This window comes from Talpa occidentalis, unplaced genomic scaffold (genome assembly GCF_014898055.3).
Source record: "Talpa occidentalis isolate TD23 unplaced genomic scaffold, MPIMG_talOcc4v2.1 talOcc4.10, whole genome shotgun sequence".
Taxonomy (NCBI): domain Eukaryota; kingdom Metazoa; phylum Chordata; class Mammalia; order Eulipotyphla; family Talpidae; genus Talpa; species Talpa occidentalis.
This window is the reverse complement of record NW_023600993.1, coordinates 12,418,106-12,443,803: the sequence shown is the minus strand read 5'-3', so window position 1 is coordinate 12,443,803 and position 25,698 is coordinate 12,418,106. Positions and strand designations below refer to the sequence as shown.

The window sequence follows — 25,698 nt, the reverse complement described above, 5'->3', positions numbered from 1 at the left end:
CCCGCCTCCTCCTGGCACCCGCACCCCGCGAGGGGGCGCCGGGGGAGGGCCCGGCTCTGATTGGAGCGGGACGTGTGCCCTTTGCCCCCGCCCCAGGCCCTGTGCCCGCCTCTTCCCCCCGTCCGCGGCGGCGGTTGGCTGCCCCCCTGCCCGTCAGCCGGGCTCCCGCGCCCGGCGCCGCAGCCTTCGGGGTGTCCTTTCGCTCGGTGACTCCCGGCCGCGCGCGCCCCCCTCCCGGACGGACGATGGCGAGCAGCGACCCCGCGGGGCAGGTGGCCGGCGCCACCGTCCTCGCCCAGGCCCTGCGAGCCCAGGTGACCCCGGCGGTGACCCCGGCGGTGACCCCGGCGCGGGGGCGCCTACGGAAGCCGGCGGGCGCCGCGCGGTTGCCCTGGAGACGCGGGGCGCGTCGGGGGCGGGCGGGGGGAGCGAGCCGGCGGGGAGGCCGCCTTCGCGTGCCGGGGGAGGAGGCCCCTGGGGGGGCCCCGGCATTCACCCCCCGCTTCTGGCCCCCAGCGTGTGGAGTACATGTTCGGCGTCGTGGGCATCCCGGTGATCGAGGTCGCCGTGGCGGCCCAGGAGGTGGGCATTAAATACGTCGGGATGCGCAATGAGCAAGCGGTAAGTTTGCGCGCTGGGAGCCGAACGCCCTGTGAGAACGGGCACTAATAACGCAGGGAGCCGTGGCAGACACCCGGCTGCTGCCCCCGTTCTAGTACTTTCCACATCTCCATCTCAGCCATCCCGCGATGCAAGAACAGTTGCTAATTTTAATAGACAGGTAAGAGACCCGGAGAGGTGAACTTAACCGAGGTGCCCGCTGGTGGGGGCAGAGCCAAGATTGGAGCTTCGGAATTCTGGGTCTGAAGTCTGTGCTTTAACGTGCTCCAGCATTGCGCGCTGCCAAGGCCGGCGTGCCAGCACTGGAAGGGACAGCCCATCTGTATCCCATCTTAGAGCCACCTGTTGTTACGTGTCTGTTTCTCGGCATTATTTGTCTGGTCTAACTTCCCTATTAGGTTGTGAGCTCCAAGAGGGCAGCGTTGTTATTTATTCTTGACACACTGTACACCTCCTCCTCCCTCCCCAGGTGGTGCTCAGGGTGTATCTTTGGGATGAAGGGGGAAGGCCAAGTTCTCCTGTTACAGTAGTTACCTTGCAAAGTGGAGGATGTCACAGATGGTAAAGGCATGATCGAATCCAGGTGTCCTAAATCCCAGTCCAGGGCTTGCTCCAGCATACCATGCTGCCGCTTTCCTTGCAGTTTTATTATTTGAAAGTATGAGGGGGAAAAGGGCATTTTGTCCAACCAGCCTCTCACCCTTCTCTCAGCAATCACTTGAAAGGTCAAGACTCCACCTCTGAGATGTCACATCCCGCCAGTTCATCCAACACTAACTATCCCTGCTTTCCACTCCCACTGTTGCCTTCTAATTCAGGCTCTTACCACCTCTGACCCAGACAGTTGCCTTCACCTTCTGTGGCCCCCTCCTTCTGCCCTCAGATGTGAGCTGGAGAGCAGGAATTGGGGTTGCTCTGTTACCCTGATCCCACAGTGTCTGGCTTGAGAAGGGCTTTTGCATGATCTAGATGCATATAACAGTTTTTCTGTTAATTAAATGACATTCCTTATCTACAAGATTTGAAAGTTGTCCCTTTTTTGTCTTAAAACTAACATCTCTTGAGTTTATATTACTTCGATCTTCTCCTATTCTTGGGATAACATTCTGTTCTTTCATCGGTGTGAGAAGACTCCACTCACTTAAGCATGGGACCTGTATTTTACTATTTTTCTAGAGGTGGTATCTGGTTATTTCTTCACACAGCAAATATTAATTGAGTGCCTCCTTGGTGCCTACTGTGCTGTATAACCTCCAAAGGACTTTTCCTTCTGCAGTAACAGTACTTACCTGCCAAGAGAGAGGGCTCTAAAGAAGAAATGGGGATGAATCTTGACCTTTACCTTGACCATAACCTGGGAAGGCAGAAGCAGGACACACAGAAAAATTAATTATTTAGTATTGAATATAATAGCTCACTAAAAATATGCATATAAGGAAATTATATCCAAGGGTGACTGGTTCTCTGAGTGGGACAGGGAAGGTTATGAGTGGGAGACATACCGAGATTCGTACTTTAGAAGGATGATTTTCATGGTAGTATAAATCATCAGGTCATCTTAGCATTTTCAGTCTCCATAAGCTTGTCTGAGGGGCCTCCTTAGGTCCCAGGTGCTTTCTTAGGCACTGAATATGGAGATGAATGATATACAGGTCCTGTCCTTGAGGGACTTATAATCTTGCTGTGGAAACAAACAAAAACAAATAATTTTATTATGAAGAGATAAACAATGTGATAGAAATATATCCAGGGTGCTGTGGAAACCAGTTCAGCCTGAAACTTCAAAGTTCCCTGAAGTCCATGTCTGAACTGCCTTGAAGGATGAGTATGAGATTAGCTAGTTAGGAAGGAAATGATCCCTAGGTCTGGGCTTGCCTCACTTGCTTGGTAGCTTCTAGTGCCACTGACCCAGGTTGGGAATCCAGAGGCAGAATCAATTTGGAGGGAAAAGGTAATGAGTTCAATTTTTGACAAAAAGAGCCTGAAGTACCTGGAAGACATTCCCAGTACATAGATTCCTCAATCAACAGGACTACGGTGGAAAAAGGAAAACTTAACAAATACCTGACCTAAGGATAGCGACAGGATAACTGAGAGAATGTGACAACAGGGAAGTTCAGTATCCACTCAAGACACAGAAGAGTGACTGCATGTTTATGCTAGAGAAAGGTATAGTTGGTTGTGGCTTGTCTTTCGCCAGATCCTTGCCAGCAAGTAGGCAGACTGTCAGGAATTTAACTCCCACTGAGAGCCTACTGATTGCACACATCTTTCTCAATATTGGACATGTATTAACCAATTTCGTCCTCACAGCAGTACTAAGAATTATGATGATTTTATTGTTGAGGAAGCCAAGGTTCAGAATAACTTGCCAAAATGACACAGTAGAAAGTAGGGGAGCTGGGATTTGAATTAAAACAATTCAGTTCCAGAGCCAGTACTATGTGCATTATTCTGCCTGTAAGTGGAGGTAGTTTGGTTGAGAAATAGATGTTTTATGACTGTAAAACCAGTTCCCTCTTAACATCTTTTACCAGAGGAATATCATTTTTATTCTACTTTTTATCTTGCTTTTTGCAGCAGCATTTCTACCCTGACTTAATAAGCGAGAAGTGCTCCTTAGTGTCCAAAGAAATATTCTTATTTCAGGAGATACTTCATTTTGATACTTAAATTTCTGAGGAGTTGTCTTATTATTGCCCTATATGAATTTTTTTTTTTTATATACAAGCACTGGGTACAGTCAGAAGCGCGGGAGGGTGAGAGAATTCACCAGAGCCAGAGCGGGCAGCAGACAGGCAGACGGCGCAGGAGAGGTCTGCACGCCATGTGGGACCCCTCGCCTGCGGCAGGGGATCAAACCGGCGCTGCAGAGGCTGAGGGCAGCTTCGCAGCCCAGTGCTCAACCGCTGCACCACTGGGGAGGCCCCCTATATGAATTTTGAAAAAGGGAAAAGAGATAAATGCCAGTAGAGAATAACAACACAGAAACGGTCCAGAGCCTTTGTGCAGCCTCTTAGTTGGGCATATGGAAGTGTTACCAATTATGATTCCTAGAAACTTACTTTTAATTGTTTATACTTATCTCCTATACGTGGTTTTAAGTTCATTATACCACATATAAGATTGAATGGGAGTTACAAAATGCTCCATTTGTTATTGTTTCTAAAAATGAGGAAGATGATACTGGAAAAATTTATGTCCCAGACTAAGAGGGATTCGCAAGGGCAGTTAGCATTCCCCAGCGTATCTTGTATCTCATCTAGCACCTTCCTTCTCTTCCTGTTATGGGCTAATGTGCAGATTAAAGTAAAAACTAATCATATGTAGACCATAAAAGAAATCACATCTCCAAAGGATGAAGACATACAGTGTATGTAACAGACATGTGGAAATGAACTAGGATTTAGTAACAGAAAGGGAACTATATGTAACTCTGCAAATATTTGATAATTAAGCTATAAATTTAATTTTTTATAAATATTTGGAAAAAATAATCAATGAACTTCAGGGTAGACTCACCAAGAATAAAAAAGAGAAAATACAAATTATCAATATCAAGAATGAATATTACTATGTACCCTAATTACTTTATGAGTTGAAGATTAAATCACAATGGAAAATCGAAATTATTTTGAATGGGATGATAACGAGATAATGAGATGTCAAAGATGATAACGAGATGTCAAATTCGTGAGACAGAGCTAAAGTACTTCTTAGGGGAAATGCTTTTAAGTGATTCCATCAGTAAATAACAAAAAACGTTGCTATAAGCCTACATTTTAAGAAGCTAGAAAAATTAAACCAAATTTAACCAAAATGAAAGGAGTAAAATAATGAGTAGAAACCAGTGAAATAGAAAACAAATAGAGAACAGCCAGAAAGAGGTTCTTTGAAAAGACTAATTTGATAAATCCTGAGCTAGACTGCTGATGAGAAAAAACACAAACTATTAATATTAGGAATAAAAAAAGAGGACATTACTATTGATCTATATATTTAAGCAGTTGTAAGACGATGTTATAAATAACAGATGATGTAGACAAAGTAATTGAAAAACTACAAACTAGATTAGCTAGCTAAACCATTATTTGAAATTTACATGTAGAGCATTACTTGTTAAAATGCGAAGCATTCTGATTCCTCCACTACTATTAAGTTTTAATCTCTCAGTTAACTGTGAATTATTGTACTTAATATAAGGACCTCAGAATACTTAAGTTCCAGTGTTTTTCCTTTGTAGGCTTGTTATGCCGCCTCCGCAGTTGGATATCTGACAGGCAGGTAAATGAAAGTCTATGCTTTATTCCAATGTATCTTACTATCTTAAACACAGGCTCTTAAGAAATTACTTTATAAATGTCAAACAACAAACTGAATTACACAGAGATACCTTTGCTTTGAATGCTTGGCCTAGAAAGTGACATCTGGAGTAAAACATTCAAGTTTGATTTTTAAAATTTGGGGCAGAGCTTTACATTTCAGAATTACTCTCTGTCAAAGATCAGTTGACATATTTGTTAAGAAAAAAGTAACACTTTTCCCCCACATAAAAATGTACTCAGCATCAAAAATTTGCTGCTGTATAAAGTTAATTTGATTTAGCCCAACTTTAATCTCTTCAAACTATGCAGAGGTTAGTGAATACAGTGTGAAGATGATAGGCACCTTGTTTCTTGCAGGAAGACTGGTACAATCTTTTTCTTCCCCTCCCCGCCAAATTCAACAGCTATTGTAATAATTGCTTTACCAAGTGTAGAATGGTAAAGCAATATATGTCCTGCCTTTAAAGTTCAAAAAGGTATTGCATTTGACTTGCTTTCAATAAAATAAATTCTGTTTGCTTCTAGGCCGGGAGCTTGCCTTGTTGTTTCTGGCCCGGGTCTCATTCATGCCTTGGGTGGTATGGCAAATGCAAACATGAACTGTTGGTAATTGCTTTGTTGTTATTGAAAACATTTTCCTAAAACTTTCAGTGCATGACTTTACCTAGTGGAGCAAATACTCATCTGGGATGGCAAGATGTAGAACCAAGTGCTTAAGAGAATGGCTTGGTAAAAAATTCAACTGAAAAGAGTATTAGGAAGAAAATAAGAAACATCAATAACTCCTTAGAGATAAATACTATTAACATTTGGTGTGTATATATATACATACACACATATCTATACATACACACACACATATATATATTTGTCTTTCTACACTTTTAGTGAAAACTTCTTTTCTAAAGATCCCAGTTCAGTATATTAGACTATAGCTAATTCTTCACTATGTATTACCTAATTAACAAGATGATTGAAATTCTCACATTTATTGAGTTTTCTTTATATGCTGTTTAGTACTTAACTCTTTGGCCTTGCCCTTAGCCCTATTTCTAGTACTTACCTGTAATATCATGTTTGAGGGGATTATGTTATAATCAATTCATAAAAGATTTAGTCTTCCTAACGGGAAGAACATGGTTTTCTTTCTCTCTAGGTATGTGTTACAGTTCCTCCTATCCTTTCTTCCTTCCTAGTCTTTCTCTTTTTTTACCTTACTTTAGAGTCTAATTTTTTTTTAAATTTATTTATTTATACAAGCACTGGGTACAGTCAGAAGCGTGGGAGGGTGAGAGCAGGGCCAGAGCAGGGAGCAGAACAGGCAGACAGATGAAGTACACTGCTGAGGGGAGCAGCGGGCGGCAGGAGAGGTCTGCGCGCCATGTGGGACCCTTGCCCCGCAGCTGGGGATCGAACAGGCACTGCAGAGGCTGCGGGCAACTTCGCAACCCAGCCTCAACCAGTGCGCCACCGGGGAGGCCCTAGAGTCTAATTTTTTTGAAGTGACTTTAGATTTATTTGTATCTTTTTTCTTCTCCTTGAGGGATAAGAATTTAATTACTAAGGAATTGTTCTCATTCTGCCATTTCCAACAGACTCACTTATGAAAATATGAAAAAATTCTTCTCAATCCCAAGAATAGAAAGGACATAAAAATTCAGTTGCATCACCACATCTAGAGGTTTAGGTCAGCTTCCAAAAGGAGTGGGGGAGAGGGGACATGAAAGAAAAATGTTTACTATAAATTTCAGATTTTTCTGAAACTGAGGAAGGATTTTCCCATATGAGGTTGTTTCCTACATCTTTTCCTTATTGATAGTTTTTAAAAGAAAATGCAATATTCTCTCAACTTTCATTGAATATTTATTATTCAACAGACATTTTGTTGAGTGCATTCTGATCTCATGTGCAATTTTCTTTTGAAAAACTGAAAATACTGCAGGCCCTTGATAGTGATCGGCGGTTCCTCTGAAAGAAGTCAGGAGACCATGGGAGCCTTCCAGGAGTTTCCTCAGGTGCCAACGCTAAGATTTCTCCTCTAGAGTTTGGTAGCATAATCGCATATATGCCATTACGGTTTGTGGCAAAGAAATAAAAACTCCTGTCTGCAACATAAACAACTAAAATAAAACAGATACCTGAGGTAATTTAAAGGTAATTTTCCTTAACTACAAGATGGTCTCCATGTGCACGGTAAGAAAGCTTAGGTTCTGCTCAGGAAAAGTCAGTTGTCCAAAATTACACCTTCTTGACAGGCTGGAAGTAAGTTCTTCAAAGAGAAGAAGATGCAGAAGTAAAAATAGTTTGGGGTTATGCCTCTCAGACTTTCAGGGAAGTGAAAAGTTGAGAGGGAAAAGTCCCACTTAAAAGGGACAATTAGTAAACTTTGGACAAGTTTGTTTTTATCTTAGAAGAATTTTAACTTTTAGTGAATATTGTCAGCTTCCCTGCTCTCACCAGCAGTTTATGAGAGGGCCTGTTTTTCTGTGCTGTGATAGATTCTGGGTATTATGAAACTTGTTCATTATTGCCAGTCTGAGAAATGAAAATGATGTCTTGTTTTGATTTGCTTCCTGAATCTCACTAAGGCAAATAGTTTTGATTGTACTTTGCTTAGACTTTTAAGAAACAGTTCAGGAAATGTGTTTTCTCCATCTTGCCTCTGAACATAATAGAAAGTAAATGACTTTCCTTCAAAAGAATAATATGATCTGTAAGCAGAATTTTAAGTGATTTTCTTTTTGCATATAGGTTGAAGCTTGTAGATTATATAGCAAGTTCTCTGCCCGGCCAAGCAGTATACAAGCTATTCCCTTTGTTATTGAAAAGGTACAGTATTTAATTATATGCCCTCCAAGTCAGCTGTTTTATTTTTATTCTCAATAGAATGAACAGCAATTAGTAATATACCCAGGTAACTAAAAATGTTATCGTTTGTCAAAGAACTATATTTTCATGTTCACTGCCATTGTATTTAATTATAGAAAGATAAAATAGTTTTGGAAAAAAGTTTCTCCTCTAGTTTTTAAAATTATTTTTTAATTACATGAAAGTAAGACTAATGAAATCTTGTTTATGTTTTTGCAAAAAATCATTCCTGAATTTCTGAAAATATCGATGCATATAAAACCATCTCTTAATTGATTTAACAGCATTTTATAAATTAGTTTTAGTTAACCAACATTTATATGTGAAGCTACATTTGAGCTGTTTCAAAACCAGTTGTAAAGAAACATTTGACAAGTGTTACAACATCACTATTTCTGAAAACTTTGCCAAATTAGGATTAGGAAGCAGGTGAAAGTACAAATTACAGAGTAAATACTAGTCGGGCAGAACCTAGTAGCTAATTTCTATACTGAAGCTTGATAGAACATGAATTTTAAAGGCCTCAGTGCCTTAAATTTTTTTTTCTCTTTTAAACAAAAATATCTTCTAAAATATTTAGAATCAGTACAGGATATTTTGGTTTTAATAAAAGTATTTCTTCATCCAAGAATGTCCAGAAAAATTAAAATAATATTCATTTCATAATTTTAAATTATCTTTGAGTGAAATAATATACTAAGGATTGAAAATTTAAAAAATATTTTTTCCTATTTGTTGTAAACATAGGCAGTGAGAAGCAGTATTTACGGTCGTCCAGGTGCTTGCTATATTGACATACCTGCAGATTTTGTGAACCTCAAGGTGAATGTGAATTCTGTCAAGTGAGTAATGGTTACACTGGAGTTCTTTCTTAATTGTATTGTCATAATGCTTAACTTTTTAAAAGTTTTAGAATTTGTTCAGCTATTTCTAAGTTAATCTTCATTTGTCTTAACCTTTCATGATTCAGTCTTTAAGCTGAATCCCAGTCAAAGGGCTCATTCTCTTAATTAAAATGGTACTATTTAGTAATTATTTTGGTTTCATTACTAAGTCAGATACTTGGAGCTTCCTGAATACCTTATTTGAAATTATTCTTCTAGTCACCATAATAATATATCCCCATTAATGTTTGGGTGGGTTATTTAGAGTCCCCAGAGTATATACCAAGAGATGAGGTGACTGATGAATAATTATTAGGACTCAGCATAAGAGATTTTAATTGCTCTCTGATTTAAAAATATTCAACACAAATGTTACTTATTTGCCAACTTCTGTTACTGCTTAAATAAGCACTGAGTGAACAAGTACAGGAAATTTTCACCTGTATCTAAGGCACCCTTGGTATGGAAAGGTACTTGGGTTAATATGTTACTTTTGGGGCTGCTTTGAACATTCCTGCAGTTGTGGACCAAGTGGGCCTCTGGTAACTGCAGAGAGATAGTGGATATTTTTATATACTTGGTATACCATGGAGTGGTTTCTACTTGGGAAAATCAGATAAAATGAATGCCTATCCTGCATGATACTTGAACGTGTTAATCAAAATCATATTATTGAGGAGCAACAGGTATAATAACACTGTAAACCTTTTTAAAATTTTTTGTAAATCTTATTTACCTGTCCCTTTTTTGTATTATATGTCTCAGTTTTGTACAATGCAATGCTTATAAATTAAATGAAATAAAGCACTCAGGACTTGATATACAGAAATAACTATGGCAATTTTATATTTATTTTATATCATGATACTAAAATGTTGTTTTACCCAGTGAGTAGTAATAGAGTGACATAGATAAAAACATGGACTTTGGAGACAGAATGACCTAGTTCAGCCCATTTCTGACTTGGACCATCTGGGAACTCTAGATAAGATACTTTCTGAGTTTTTCCTTCTCCAATGGTAAAATGGAGGTAATGGTAATACCTAAGCTCATTGTTTAGAAAATTAAATGAGAATAAATGGCACATAATAAATATATTAAATATTAACTTTTAGTATGTTTTTAATTATTGCCCATTACTACTACTATTGTGCAAAGCCATTATTTCAAATTTCCTGTCAGTGAATTACTTATTTAACTATTAGATGCTACTCAGAAATAATTACAAATTTACTAGATGTAATAAAGATATTGTTATACAGGAGAAAGTCTATCTTTTAGGGCTGCAGGGCATGCCAGTAAGTCTTGATACCTATAATTTACTTTTAAATGGCTCAGGAAAGACTATAAATGCATGGTTTTTTTTTTTTTCAAGAGAGTAGTTCTTTTTTTTTATTTATTCATTCATTTATTCATTCATTTATTTATTTATACAAGCACTGGGTGCAGTCAGTAGTGCGGGAGGGTGAGAGAATTCATCAGAGCCAGAGCGGGGAGCAGAGCAGGCAGAAGGACCGAAGCACACTGCTGAGGGGAGCAGCGGGCGGCAGGAGAGGTCTGCGCGCCATGTGGGACCCTCCTCCAGTGGCCAGGGATCAGCCGGGGATCGAACTGGCGCTGCAGAGGCTTCAGGCAGCTTCGCAACCCAGCGCTCAACCACTGCGCCACCAGGGAGGCCCTATAAATGCATGTTTATGTGTATATGTGAGACACAAATGTGGAAAAATGACATTAGTTGTTGTATCCACATGGTGAGTACATAGGGTTTATTGGCCTCCTTTAATCAACAGACTCTCTGTTTCCAGGTACATGGAGTGTTGCATGCCGCCTCCCATTAGCATGGCAGATACCTCTGCTGTCTACACGGCAGCTTCTGTTATCAGGAATGCCAAGCGGCCTCTTCTTATCATCGGGAAAGGTAACATTGACTGGAACTCTAAATTTTTCTGGGCTTTTGTGAAAAGAATGCTGATTCTAGAAATTGTCTACATTATTAACATGTGCTCTAGTGTTTGAAATTGGAATGAGTTCTCTTCCTCCATTCAGCATTATTTATTTCTTTGAAGATGCCTTGAGAGTTTGTCCTTTTAAGGGAGTATCACCTATGACACATTTCATGAACTTAGGAGAAAAATGTGATATTTTCTATTATAAAAATTATACATGATTTTTTTTTAAATTTTGGGTTCCAAGGTAATTTGATAGAGGGGAGCATTATGTTGAATCTGCATATACACTTATACAATTACCGGGATTCAGTAGAGAATATTAAGTTCTGAATATGGAGTCATATCTTTCTAGTCCTGAAAAAGGTATAAAATGAAATAGCTGAAAGATATAAATTGTGGCCTAATGACATTAGAAGTTAATTCATCCCTTCTGGGTTAATTTCAGTATCCCCAGGGCATCTGGTTATTCTGTGCCTCTTCCACAACTGTATGAACAAATGATTTGTGACTCATTTGAGTCAACCCTATTGTAATCACAGAATTGTAGAGCCTCTGAAGAGAGCTTTGGAGCTTTAAACACTGCTGCCCCTTGTTCAGATTTCCACATCTACACTAGGAGACTGTGCAGTCCAGGTCCGCTGGTGGTGAGGAGCAGTGTGTGAAGTCAGGAGACTTCCCTATTGAGTCAGAGTCCTTTCCTGCCCACCTGGGCCTCCCAGTAAAGCTTGCGCTATGTTTAGGGACTTGGGAATAGTACTACAGTAGGGCCATGGCACAGAATGGCAGGTGAGTAGCTTTTGTTTTGGAGTAGACATCCTTCAGAACACTTGAGAATATTACCAGGGGGAATCAGAGCTATTGCTTTCTTAAACATTTTAAAATACCTAAGGGACAAAGTATAGTCACATTTGTCTTGAGTTTAAGGTCTATATAAGCAGGAGATTATTTGAGAAATTCTAAAAGCAATTCCATGTGAATTATTTTAAGGGTCACAATGCCTGGAGCTTAACTGACACGCCCAATACATTTGCATCTCTTGCAGGTGCTGCCTATGCCCATGCAGAGGAGAGTATCAGGAAATTGGTGGAGCAATGTAAGTTGCCGTTTTTGCCCACCCCCATGGGAAAGGGTGTTGTCCCTGACAACCATCCAAACTGCGTGGGTGCTGCCAGATCCAGGTGCGTGCCACTCCAGATTTTAAATACGACAGCTTGGCAGAATATAGGCTAATTTAAATTATTTTGTGACTTTAATGAGTCTAGATGTTCTGAAAGAATCATGTAATTTTAAGCACAACTGTTTCTTTTTAGACTTTAAATTTTTTGTCCACAGTCATTTGAATCAAGATGGTCTTAAGGTAGATATTACTTTGACTGCCACACTGATAATAATACAGCCAGCCTTGCTGTCTTTTCATTTACCTCACTCATCTTTGCAAACAGAAAATTAGAAATTTGACAGAAATGTTAAAATATGTAAAATCAAGCTATTAGAAATATGCTTAATTATCATTTTTTGAAAGCAATTCAAGAATATGAATCAACTGTCTTAAAAATATCTGCTCTTTTGGAATCAATACAAAGACTGTTTTAAGATTCAAGCATAAGCATAAAGGTGTGCAATCCAATACTATTAATAACAAAGAAAATGTCCAATAATTGAGAAAAGATTAAATTGGTGTATTCAGGAAAATGTTGCCTTTAAAAATTGGATGTTTAAGAACTTAACAATAAAACATCTATGGTAAATGTAAGTGCTCAAGACAATGTTATAGTAAATAAACTCAACTATGTAAAAATATACTCAGATAGGAAAAAAGGAAAATTGAAAATGTCAGGATTTTAAAAATTAAAAATCAGGATTTTTACATTAGTTTTATAAGTTGATAGTACGTATTGGGTGATTTTGGTTTTTTCTTTATGCTTTTCCAGATCATCTAGAGTGAACTTATATTAATTTTCTAATGATTACTTTACCTCATCAATGAAATAGAGCATAGATAGTCATATGGTAGTATTTTTATATTTCATCTTTTAGATTACTATTTATTTATTTATTTTTTTTATTTTTTTTTTTTTAAGATTTATTTATTTATTTATACAAGCACTGGGTACAGTCAGAAGCGCGGGAGGGTGAGAGAATTCACCAGAGCCAGAGTGGGGAGCAGAGCAGGCAGAAGGACCGAAGGACACTGCTGAGGGGAGCAGCGGGCGGCAGGAGAGGTCTGCGCGCCATGTGGGATCCTCCTCCAGTGGCCGGGGAGCAGCTGGGGATCGAACCGGCGCTGCAGAGGCTGCGGGCAGCTTCGCAACCCAGCGCTCAACCACTGCGCCACCGGGGAGGCCCCTTAGATTACTATTTAAATAGAATAGCTTCATAAATTATTTTAGTTTGAAAATTCACATAGGTGATTCTGAACACTGATGTAAGCTCCAAATTATTTAAACTTTCCCAAATACTTTAGAAATTAATTTTAGAGTAATTCAAATAGAAATATAGACTTTTTGTGTTATATAATACTTTTCTTTTTGATAGGGCTTTGCAATTTGCTGATGTAATTGTGTTATTTGGTGCCCGATTAAACTGGATTTTACATTTTGGACTGCCTCCAAGATATCAGCCAGATGTGAAGTTTATCCAGGTACCCAGAGAGCAGAGATTTAAGATTAGAGCTATCTGTGGTTTACTGTTCTCCCTCCCAGCCATTATCAGCTTTGCTGTCTTATTGGTTTCTGTAAAGAACCATTTCTCTCCTCCTACAAAAGTAGAATTGTATAAATTTTAAGTATAGGTACCAAGGCAGCCTGCCTTTTCAGGCTTATGAAACATAACGAGTTACTTTACTTCTAACTAGAAGACCTTTCAGAATCAAGTTTTAAATAGTTTGAAGAGAATATTTGCCCCTTCTTTACAGTTCAAGTGTATTTAAATATAAACAAGAGATTTAAGTGGGATAATAGATTAGAACAAAACATTCATTAAAAAAAAAAAATTAAAAAAAAAAAAAAAGAACAAAACATTCAGCATCACTAGGAACTGAGCTGTTCTTTTAAATGCTAAAACTTTAGAACTCCCTCTGATTGGAAATCCCTAAGCAATGTTACTTTTACCTATGTCATTAAACAGAGTGTGGAATAACCTCCCTTTGAAGGCTCTTGTGTCATCACAGCCCTCTTTATAAGCCCGTACTCCTACACAGCAGCATCCAAACCTGCTCACCCTGCACAGATTGTATGTCGTATTTGAGGACCCGCTATAATGGCTATCTTCTCTCTATTTACTTTTCACTTCTACTAGTCCCTCTCCTCCTGGGCCACTGAAAACTAAAACTACAAACAAGCAATGTCCAGGTTGTACCTGGCAGGTTCCCCTCTTGTTGACAGAATAAAGTGCGTCCCCTCTGAGGTTGCTAAATACCCCTCATAGAAACTATTTTCACTTGCTCATGGCCATCCAGAAATGAAACTTCTAGGTAAACAGGCAGTTATGCCATACCTTGGAGTGGTTCGCAAAACTTGAGCAGCATCAGTACCACCCGGGTACTGTTAGAAACACACATTTTCAGACCTTATCCCAGACCTGTTGAGATCAGAAATTTTGAGGTGGACTCTTGAAATCTGCAATTTAACTATCCTCCTAGGAGATTTTGATAAATGCTCAAATTTGAGAATTTTTGCTCTAAATAGGAATTCCAGTGTAACTAAGTAGAACCTTGTTAGTGATTAGATCCAAAACTATAATTGATCATGTCAAATGCTGTGTATAATGGAACAATACCACAATTCTGCAGAGTAAATTTTAAAATGAGGGATGATGATGAGCTTTCCGTATTAGCTATGATCCTCATAGTTGTACGGATTTTTACTTTTATTACGAACTTCTTAAATATCAAATTTTTCTTTATTGTGTGTTATGTACACATGGTTCATTTATTCAGCCTTAATTGCCTTAAATCAAAGTTTGTTTGTTTGTTTTTTTTGTGGGACCCTTGCCACTGGCTGGGGAACAAACTGGCACTGCAGAGACTGTGGGCAGCCTCGCAGCCCAGCACTCAACCGCTGTGCCACCAGGGGAAGCCCCTAAATCAAAGATTTTTAAGAGTAAACATGGTTTGTTGTTCAGGCTTGTCTCTTTCTTAGATTGACATCTGTGCAGAAGAACTGGGGAACAACGTGAAGCCTGCTGTGACTTTACTGGGAGACATAAATGCTGTCACTAAGCAGGTAAGAGCTTTTGCCTGTTTTAGTTTATGTGGCTTGCTCTTTAAGGGATAGTCATTTCATGAAAATGTTTTCATCTTGGTTCACTTGGTTGTATATCTGTTTTAAACAAAATTTGCAATGGGAAGATATTCTTAATTATAGCTTTGGAGCTCAGTAAATCCAATTCCTTGTATATAGAACATTTTTATACACAGAAGTTAAGCATTTTTTTGGAGGGTGATTGAAAATTTAAGGTAAGCAAAACAGTGATATACTAAGTGGGATTCAGCTATCCGACAAAATTATAATCAAGTTTCCAGAGAAACTGAACTTACAGCTGAGAAATGGCTTTACATACATGAAAAAAATTTAAGTATTCTTTAGTATTTCTTTAGTATTTAGTATTTCTAAAAAACATAAAGAGATATTCATTCTTTAGGCTGTTGTCTATGGCTTGTCCAGATTTTTATTATTTATACATAATTTGTAGATTTCATTGTGACAGCTGAGAAAATATAGTCACCTTTCTCATTTGATTGTGGGAACATGTTGTTCTTGTTACTATGATTATATAATATTTGGATGCAATCACTGATCATATTATTAGAACCCTGGAGCATTTGTTGGTATCCTGGGAATCCTTATTATTTGGGGCTACCAGCTTTCCTGTAAGGGATCTATTTAAGGGATGATTTCTTTCTAGTATCAGAGACTAAGGAGGACTGAAGAGCCTCTGCCTGTGAGAGGTGGGGAGATAGTACTTCACTCTGCCTATGGGGATCCCAACCCTGGCATCTGGTGGAAGTCCACACTGACCCAAACAAACGTCCATGTTTCCAATTTTATCTTCTGTAGTTGTTTGCTATCAAGAGGTTAAAAAAAAAAAAAAGAATATGAGTGAAGGCTGGGTAGTGAAGCAGTATTGTCTTCTTTAAGAATAGATTTTGGTGTTATTAAGATTTAAGTTTATTTTCAAAAAGAAAAGAAAAAGTTTGTGATTTTTCAGCTTTTGGGACAATTTGATAAAACGCCATGGCAGTATCCTCCAGAGAGCAAGTGGTGGGGAACTCTGAGAGAAAAAATGAAGAGTAATGCAGCGGCATCCAAGGTAATGCAGGACCCACTGACACTCAGAAATGCTTCGGGTTCAATTAGCTGTCAGGATGTAACATGCTTGTTCCTAAAAATCACCACGCTATGCAAAGCCATGCAAAAAACGCCATAGGACTCGTGGGAAAAAGGACTTAGGGGTGCAACTCTCAAAAACTTTGTGAAAAATTAAGAATGGGGGCCTCCCCTGGTGGCACAGTGGTTGAGCGCCAGGCTGCGAAGCTGCCCACAGCCTCTGCAGTGCGGGTTCGATCCCTAGCCACCTGCGAGAGTCCCACGTGGCGCGCAGACCTCTCCTGCCGCGCCCACTGCTCCCCTCAGCAGTGATTTCGTCAGTTTGCCTGTTCTGTTCCCCGCTCGCTCTGGTGAATTCTCTCACCCACCCGCGCTTCTGACTGTACCCAGTGCTTGTATAAATAAATAAATAAATATCTTTTTAAAAAAAGAAAAATTAAGATAGGAATCTAATAAAAATGGTAGCAAAGTTTTATGCCTGTTAAATGGTTAAGAAATACACACACTATAGTAAATATGACACTTTACCTTGAAAAAGACCTGCAGTTTCTTGTGGAAGTGGGTGTCAGGAGGGCTGCAGCCGTTGAGTTGTGTGTTGAGGGGAAGCAGGTGGTGACACTGGACAGGAAGCCCTGGGAGCCAGCATGGGGGATGTGGCTCATTGACCTGGGATCACAATTAGGAGGTGTTAAGAAACCTTAAATCCTGGTGGATGTTTTCCTACCTTTAAGATGTAGAACCTTCAAGGCAAGCATTTGTCATACATAGCTTTATCATCAAATTTTGACCCACGGTATAACCTTTTTTTAAAAACTTCAGATTAATCAGGTACAGCTGACATGTAAAATTGTAAGATACTTAAAATGTACAATGGTCATTTATGTTGCTGCTGTGTAAGGGTTCCGCCCATCAAGCTAAGAAACAGAGCCATCACCTCACATATTTTTCTTTTTTTCTTATCTTTTGGGTGAGATATCCATAATATTTTTCAAATAATTGGAAATTATTTTGTGACTTTCTCATCTGCACCTGTGGCTTTGTCTGATAGCTGAAGACTTCGGAACCTGTAGTTATTCTTGAACCACTAAACCATGCATTACCAGCACTAAAATGAGCCACTTCTGGAGGGTTTGCTGATTTTAGTTTATAGTCTTTGTATTTAGATAGTGCTTTCTCTTTGATTGCCAGAAAAGTTGATTCTGAGTTTTTTCACTGTTTTGTGTATTTTTATGCACCAGAGTTCAATTGGGTGCTGTTTTCAGTGTTCGCTAGTGCTTCTCACTGACAGAATTTTGCATAAGCAAATACAAAATTCAAGTGATGCTATCTTGTTTCCTAAAATATCCATCATCTTAGAATAAATTTGCATTTTCAAAACAAGCATAATTGATCATATGTGATTCTATCTTACATAGGAATGTAACCATCTCTTGCCCTGCTGAGTGCTAAGCTAGGCTCTTATATTGGAACTTAAATCAGTGACTTTCTCCTATCAAGAACTAATCTCGGTTCTTTTTCCTGCTTGGTATCATGAGTCATCCCTTCTTATCTCTAGGAATTGCCTTAGATTAAGATGGAAGGAACTTGCTTCAAGAGGACAGGAGGGTCCCTCATCCATCTTGGGTATATTCTCCAGCAGATCAAGGAAACACAGGAGACAGAGGCTGTGCTGGGAACACACAGGACTTGTTACTAAAGCCCAGGGACTTGTTCTCAGCTCTAAAATGCACATGGCTAGACAAATGCATTGATCTTGCTGTTTTTCCTCCTTCCAGAGACATTTTAGAATAGTGGAGAGAACATATCCCACTTACCCTTCAGTACCTGTCGGGAAGAATCAGATTTTCAGACTTTCTAAAATCCCGAGTTCACTTTTATTTTAGGCATAGGACCATATTTCAGAAGAAAATATTCTAGAATAAAAATTTCACTTTTTCTAAGGCAGTATTTTTTCCTAAATGTGCTCAAATAAGACTAGTTTTGTTTAAGCTCTTTGTTTCCAGTTATTGTTACTACAGGGCTTCTTCTTAGTCTTTAAGATGCTAATGTGCATTATGGAGCATCAGAAAAAAAGAATAATGACTTATTGGGTTTTTGGAAAAGTCATGATGCGTTTTTGCTTGAAAAACATAGAAAAAATATGTTATGACTTTTCCGACAACACAATATTTGATTGTGTCCCAAGGTGGGACACTGGGATCAATTTTCTTAGTACATCCCCCAAGACTGTTCACAAATGGCCACTTTTTTAGAGTGGCCATTTGAGGACCTTGTCACTTGAAGCTGTTGCCTACTTCCAAATAGATTTGATAGTAGCTTATTGCCATTATTTATTTTCACCATTTATTTTCACATTTATTTTCAACCTAATTGGGTTATATTTCCCTGTTAATTTTAGGAATTAGCTTCCAAAAAATCCTTGCCTATGAATTATTACACAGTATTCTTCCATGTTCAAGAACAACTGCCCAGAGACTGTTTTGTGGTAAGCGAAGGAGCAAATACGATGGATATTGGACGCACTGTGCTTCAAAATTACCTTCCTCGTCACAGGTAAGGCTTCTTAAAAAAAAAGAAATTATAATGAGTTAAGTTTGAGAATACAATGATGCAGCTTAATAAAACATTTGAGAAGTATACAAGTGCAGCGGATAAGGACTTACCTCATAAATGTACTCTGAGGCAAGGCCTTGTAGATTTTTTACAATTGAGGTGTCCTTGAGCTCATGTGATCCGTCCTAAGGACATATTCATAATCTTCCAAATAATCACGAGTGACTTTTTCATTTTGTTCCTCTCTGTCTTGAGGAATTAGTTCCTCGCAGCCTAAAAATGTTATACTGAAGAGAATGGCTTTATTGTTCTTTATTTTTCGATGAGGCCGGTGAAGATGGCTAGCTTGACCCACCACCACGATCACCACCCACAGGGGGTTTCATTTTAACTCCACTCCCCAACAGGCTGGATGCTGGCACTTTTGGAACGATGGGAGTCGGTTTGGGTTTTGCCATTGCAGCTGCTTTGGTAGCTAAAGATAGAAACCCAGGGCAGCGGGTCATCTGTGTGGAAGGAGACAGTGCTTTTGGGTTTTCTGGCATGGAAGTGGAAACCATCTGCAGGTAAGACAGCATCCTGCATCACGGCATTTCTTTCTTCAAAATATTAAAAGTTAGATCCAACACCCACTCACCTAACACATCCCTAGCAAGTGTTCACCTCTGCCAGTGCCCTGCGCACCTCACTGTGCCATGTCCTGAGACCCAGGGTCTTCCTCACCAAGAATAGCACATTCCTGACCTCTGTCTTGCAGGCCCTGAACCTGCCGAACTGGAAGGAGTGGCTTTGAGGTCACCGGTAAAAGCTTTGTCTTCTGCAGGGCGACAGAGAACCAGGTGGTTAAGAGGTTGGCCTGGCTCAACGACAGCAGAGCCAAGTGATAGGCTCAGTCACTTCATGGCGCCTCAGTCTCCACTAAAACAGGGACAGGAACAGTAGTAGTTACTACCTGAGAGGATGGTTATGAGGAAATGAGAACATCTGAGTGATACTTGAGGTGACAGCTCAGTGAAGGTGAGCTCTTCAGACTAAGGATGAAGTGGTGAGGATTCACGCAGAAGCTCATGCATTGCACCCCTCTGGACATATGGGACGTTTTCTTTCCCCAATTATTTAAGCTATAGTAAACCATTCTTGTCTTAGCCAGGGATCTTATTAGTGCTTTTGTAAATAAATCTTGTTTGGCACTGTCAAAACTTTGGTATATCAACTTTCAAGATGAGAGGGTAGTGTGTAGCTGTCAGAGTGTCTGTGTTGACAACCAAGTAATACTCACCCAGAAGGTGATTTTGGGGAAAGCTGACTCCCATTGAGCAGAGAGAGCAAGCAGTTCCCACAGCCCTGTTACTTAACAGTGTGCAGTTTAGTTTTGGTCTTCCATCTTATCTCAGAAACAAAAACCCATCTCCTTTGTCTATTATTCGTAAAATTTATTCAGCTTTTTCAGTCTTTACCTTATTATTTCACAGTGTAGATTGTTAAATACTCTCTTCTCTAATTATTACACCATGTAATGTTTTCCTAGTTTTGGGTGACATGGTTTGAGAGTGAAATACTAATCACTGGCATATCTCCCACAGCATCTAGCAAGTCCTGGTTGTCTAGGAGGAGTTCATTAAAAAAAGAAAGGTGCTTTCAAACCATGCTCCTAGGTACTGCCTGGAGCTGGTGCTTCAGAGAGTAGTAACTTAATACCACCTGGATCTATAAAGACCAGGGTTCAGAAAGCTCAGGATTTGCCCAAAGTCCATAGTTACATAGTGGTAGAGCAACTCTGCTAGTCCCTAATCTTGTATTCCAGATACCATTCCATGATGTTTCTGTTAAAGATTTTGATATTTTTCCTTAGGAGAACAATGAACAATGCTTAATTTTCAGTTTTACCCTAATTAAAAAAAAAAAAAAGCATTTGGACAACTGTCCAGTTTTATGTTAAAATCTCAGTCCAAAGCAAAGAAACTGATTTAGAATAATGATTTCCTCTCAATTTTAGGTACAACTTACCAATCATAATTTTGGTGGTAAATAATAACGGAATTTACCAAGGCTTTGATACAGATTCTTGGAAGGAAATGTTGAAAACTGGAGATGCTGCTGCAGTGTAAGTAATCTGGAATAAGGTGCATTTACTTTCTCTCTTCTGTTTTAATCTGTCTTTCAAAAGTCTGTATAGGATTGTGCTCCTGCAGGAAGAGTGTCACTTATGTGTATCATTGCCTGTTGTAAAGGGCAGGAACCCCACCTGCCTGCTTCCTCTCTGCACAAACACCCATGATTGGATGCTTCAATGAATACTCTATCATCAGGAAGCTTCTAAGACGGACAGATGAGTTTGATGTCTCAGCCTTGCTCTGAGCTTAGTGCTAAGTGCTCCCAGTCCTACATACCTCCTATACCATGCAAGAATATGGGTGTTTACATGCATTTGTGAGCCAGAGGTCCTCCTTCCTCTTACCACTTAGCTGGCCCTTGACCATCTGATGGCAGAGCCAAACTGAGACAGTATTGTAGCTGGCTCTGGGGCGTGAGAGGCATGAATTTGTGAGTTAGCCTGCTTGGAGCAGGGTATGGGGACGTTTGCTTATGTCTCACTGACCTCATATGTTGCTTAGTTGTTATTTTCTGTTTTGCAGTAACCATTTCTCTTTTTCCTTTTTCTTTTGGATTCACAATAAGATGATGCTGTCACTTGTGTGATCCTGCACCGTAGCTACTGGCCAAGTGTCGCTATTTAAAGGAAATAAAATCAAAAATTGAATTCCTCATTTTAACTAGTCACATTTTATGTCAAGTTCTCATGGTAACCATTCCTATGTTGACCAGCACAGATAGAAACATTTCCATCATCACAAAGAGTCCTATTGCCCATGGCTATACACAACATTAACAATAGATAGTTTAGTGTACTAGCCTCTGAGTTTTAAGTGTTGGTCATAACATAATGCCTTTCAGCTCACCTCTAAATGCCCCACAGATTATCTCAGAGAATGACTTTCTTTCTCTCAACCTGTGACCTTCTCTTCCAGGGCCCCTCCAGTCTGCCTCCTGCCAAACTCACATTATGAACAGGTCATGACTGCATTTGGAGGCAAAGGATATTTTGTACAGACACCAGAAGAACTTCAAAAATCCCTGCAGCAGAGCCTGGCAGACAGAACCAAACCCTCTCTTGTCAATATCATGATTGAGCCACAAGCCATGCGGAAGGCCCAGGTAAATGCAGACGCTAGACAGAAAGCAAGAAATGCATCACCTCTCCCACCCCCAAAAGTATCTGCTGAATAGCAGTGATTCACAGAGTTCTTTCCAAGCCATTTCTGAGTTTGGCACTTTCCATTTATTTGTTGAGTGAATGTTTGCATAGCTGTGGGTGCTGTGTCAGGTGCTAAGAATAGTGTGATGAGCGAAACCAGGCCCAGCCCTCGCCTCATGGAGCTTCCAGTCCAGTAGAGGAGAAGGGCAGTCCACTCTCCTCACAACTGACTCCCCACCAAAGCACCATGACAGAGTGAAGCCCTTGCTCTGAAGGAGGGAACCCAGTTTTGAATGAACATATAACAAAGAAACTTGATTTATAGTAGGATCAGAGAGAAGTCTTCTCAGAGGAAATGATGCTTAAACTGAGGTCTGTAGGATAAGGACGGGCAGACTCAGCAAAGGCATGAAGAGGTATGCAGAGGCTCTGACAGGAGGGAGCCTGGCGGGTCTAAAGAACTGAAAAGCCCTGAGTGGCTGGTCAGCAGTGCAGGAAGCACGGTGGGAGACGTGACTGTCCTGGGACAGTCTGTGCAATTACCTGTGAAATTAGTTACTTTTGCCTCTAAAGCAAAGCTCCCATGTTGACTATACCAGTAAAATAAATACCAAGTATGTAGTATCATCCTCTCCCCAAAGTGGGAGATTAAGTTGCTTTTCCTGCTGCCTTGCTCTCGCCCACTCTTGCATCCCTGTCTCCCATGCTGACACCCACATATCAGCTACTGTTTTCACAGCTGGTCATTTTTTCAAATAGTTTCTGTCTTGGTTCTTTATACACCTGTCTGCTGTGAGGTCTTTCTCTGTTTTGACAAATGAGCAAACGAATACTTGGACAGCTCCTGAAATGTAAATTAACCAATTTGAATACTATAAAAGACGCAATTCTACTGAAACTCTGTTTCTGTAAAAACAGGTTCAAAGTCTTTGATGAAAGGAATGGAGAGGAATCCTCAAAAAGCCAGAAAATAGTTAACAAAACAGCAATAAGTACATACCTATCAATAATTGCTTTAAATGTAATGGACTAATAAGTTCTGCAATCAAAAGACAGAGCGGCCACTTTTATATACAAAGAGATCCACTGATGTGTTGTCTGTCAGAAACTCACATTATATGTGAAGACACACAGATTGAAAGTGAAGGGACAGGGCCTCCCTGGTGGCGCAGAGGTTGAGCGCTGGGTTGCGAAGCTGCCCGCGGCCTCTGCGACGCCGGTTCGATCCCCGGCTGCTCCCCGGCCACCAGAGGAGGGTCCCACATGGCGCGCAAACCTCTCCTGCCGCCCTCTGCTCCCCTCAGCAGTGTACTTCAGTCCTTCTGCCTGCTCTGCTCCCCGCTCTGGCTCTGGTGAATTCTCTCACCCTCCCGCGCTTCTGACTGTACTCAGTGCATGTATAAAAACAAACAAACAAATAAATAAATAAATAAACATGCCTCTTTAAAAAAAAAAAAAAAAAAAAAAAGAAAGTGAAGGGACAGAACAAGATATTCACTGCAAGTGAGAAATAACAGAAAGCCAGCTTGGCTGTACTTGTATCAGACAAAACAGAGTTTAAAGCAAAGATGGCAGTAAACAAAAAGAAGGGCATTTATATAATTATAAAAAGCTCGAGCTAACAAGAGGATAAATATTTGTACACCCAGCATAGGAGTACTTAAATGGATAAAACATTCACCGACCTAGAGAGACCAATGGAGAATAATGCGGCAAGAGTAGGGAACTTGACGTAAAAATTTTCATCAAAGAAAAAAGGTACTTTTGAGACTGTGTGTGGTGACCAACACTAATTGCTATTATGTTAATCAGAACTAACACAGGTTTTATGTCAATTATGCTTCAATAAAAAAAGAGATGTTGGCATTTACTTTATAGCAGAGAAAAGAGGGACAGTAATCAGGAAAATGCGCGAGTAACTAGGTCAGAAAGGGCATACAGTAGGTGACCTTAATGGGATTTTTGTGGAGTAAGCAGGCAGACTTTTTAAGGTAAGATTAGCAACTTCCAGAACCTACACACTCTCTGTGGGTTTATTGATTGTTTTATTTATTTTTAAAAATCCATTTGCTGAGATAATTTCTGCTAGCCAGATATGCAACGGACAGTTTTTAAATCTCATGTCATTTTATTTATAACCAGGAATCTACTTCCCATTGCCTGGAATGTTAGTTTTGCCCTCTTGGCATCAGGATGTCAGAATACTCGCCAAACTAAAGCTGCCCTGAGAGGCTTGATAAACATGTATTCAGAACACACACAGAAAATACATCTCGAGACCAGTGTTAGTCACAGAAGAGCCCTGATGACCTACTCCCTCTTTGCCAGCGAATTTACCTTTCTGACCGTATTTCTAATGATCTGTCCTGCAAGTTCTCAGATTTTGGGGGGTATTCCTGGTGAAGGTCTTATCTCCTCTTTTATAATCCCATGAGGATTAACTTTACAGTTCTTGCATCTGACACTTCAACATTGTACCTCCTCATTCCCATAGAACTCACACATATTACAGTTTTCATGCTGTTGGTTTTTCACTGACAGTGTGTCCACCTGCCATTTTTCTCAGATTCACAGTGTAGACTGGTGTTTCCTGCTGTGACATGGGGGGGAAGCTCTCTGCAGTGGCCAAGGTCCAGGCCACGCACACACACGCGCGGCGTGGGGCTCTCCAGTGAATGTCTTGGGGCACTGTGCTTCCCACCCAGGTTCTTCTCAGATCTGGGAGCTCAACCCCCTTTGCGCCTCCTTCAACTCCTTTCTCTTGTCGAGTGTACTTTTGTTTTTTTCTGATTAGTTTTTTGTGCCCTGTGACTATTAATGGGGAGGACCTGAACAGTCAGTTCAGGTGTTTTTTTTTTTTTAGGACAAGACAGCTTGCTTCCTAATGGATTTTTAGCTCCTTTGTGGGGAACCAAAGACAAAGAGAAACCAAAGACAAATCTCATTAACCCCCCACTGTGACAAATGTGGTTATAATGGGACTTTCAGATTTTATTTTATTTTTTTTATAAAGTTTCTTTTTCTTTTTTTTTTTTTTAAAGATTTGTTTATTTATTTATACAAGCACTGGGTACAGTCAGAAGCGTGGGAAGGTGAGAGAATTCACCAGAGCCAGAGCGGGGAGCAGAGCAGGCAGAAGGACCGAAGTACACTGCTGAGGGGAGCAGTGGGTGGCAGGAGAGGTCTGTTCACCATGCAGGACCCTCCTCCAGTGGCCAGGGAGCAGCCGGGGATCGAACCAGCGCTGCAGAGGCTGCAGGCAGCTTCGCAACCCAGTGCTCAACCGCTGCGCCACAGGGGAGGCCCGACTTTCAGATTTTAAAGCAAGCAAAACAGGGAGACTATAGTTTTGAGACAGTTATTTCTTTGGCTGAATGTTTGTCTTTTCCTTTTCTAGGATTTCCACTGGCTGACCCGATCTAACTTGTAACATGTAAAGATGCCAATGAGTGGTCTTGAGGAGTTAGCTCTTTGCTGTAAGCAGAATTTTATTTTCCACAGCAAAATTACTACAATGTTAAAATCATGCCAAACAAAATAAAAAGTACTTCTGATATATTCTAGTAAAGGATTTGATTAAAAACAGAACCTGCCCGTCTACTACAGAAATCACCATTTCCAGATGAAAGAAGAGGAGATACAGTAGTATTAACTGTCCAACTGCTGGTTAACATGTGTGTTCTTTTGCATAAATCCATTTTAAAGTCACATATCTTTTTAAAACAAAAAAAGCTCCAGTTTCCTGACACAAAGGACGGTCAGCAAGTTGGGATACAATGGCTTTTTCTACCTCATAGTTTACCTGTGACCACTTCACCCCTTAGTCCCCTCAATGCTTATACTTCATGAGCTGGAGTTTGGCTTTATTTTGTTTTTCTGGAAAAAAACTTACTGAGTCAAAGGAGAAATCACACC

At 40.0% G+C, this 25,698-nt stretch overlaps 2 protein-coding genes across 2 annotated transcripts in view; one reads left to right on the top strand and one right to left on the bottom strand.

Annotated features, from left to right (window-relative positions):
* Nucleotides 1-25,698, bottom strand: part of BTD (biotinidase) — a 65,750-nt gene that overhangs the window by 24,005 nt on the left and 16,047 nt on the right. The window contains exons 4-6 of the mRNA XM_037524618.2: nucleotides 16,503-21,257; nucleotides 2,124-2,302; nucleotides 1,911-1,975 (exon numbers count right to left, since the gene is read on the bottom strand). Coding sequence (XP_037380515.1) covers nucleotides 1,911-1,972 — 62 coding nt within the window. The 5' untranslated portion in view covers nucleotides 1,973-1,975; nucleotides 2,124-2,302; nucleotides 16,503-21,257. The remainder of the gene's footprint in view (nucleotides 1-1,910; nucleotides 1,976-2,123; nucleotides 2,303-16,502; nucleotides 21,258-25,698) is intronic.
* On the top strand, nucleotides 208-25,327 carry HACL1 (2-hydroxyacyl-CoA lyase 1). The gene is made up of 17 exons (XM_037524606.1): nucleotides 208-314; nucleotides 517-621; nucleotides 4,865-4,905; nucleotides 5,472-5,552; nucleotides 6,889-6,961; nucleotides 7,698-7,775; nucleotides 8,562-8,656; nucleotides 10,504-10,616; nucleotides 11,690-11,825; nucleotides 13,183-13,288; nucleotides 14,787-14,870; nucleotides 15,856-15,957; nucleotides 18,373-18,527; nucleotides 18,935-19,093; nucleotides 20,524-20,631; nucleotides 21,557-21,743; nucleotides 25,181-25,327. The coding sequence occupies exons 1-17, from the start codon at nucleotides 246-248 to the stop codon at nucleotides 25,211-25,213; spliced, it is 1,725 nt and encodes a 574-aa protein (XP_037380503.1). The 5' UTR covers nucleotides 208-245; the 3' UTR covers nucleotides 25,214-25,327.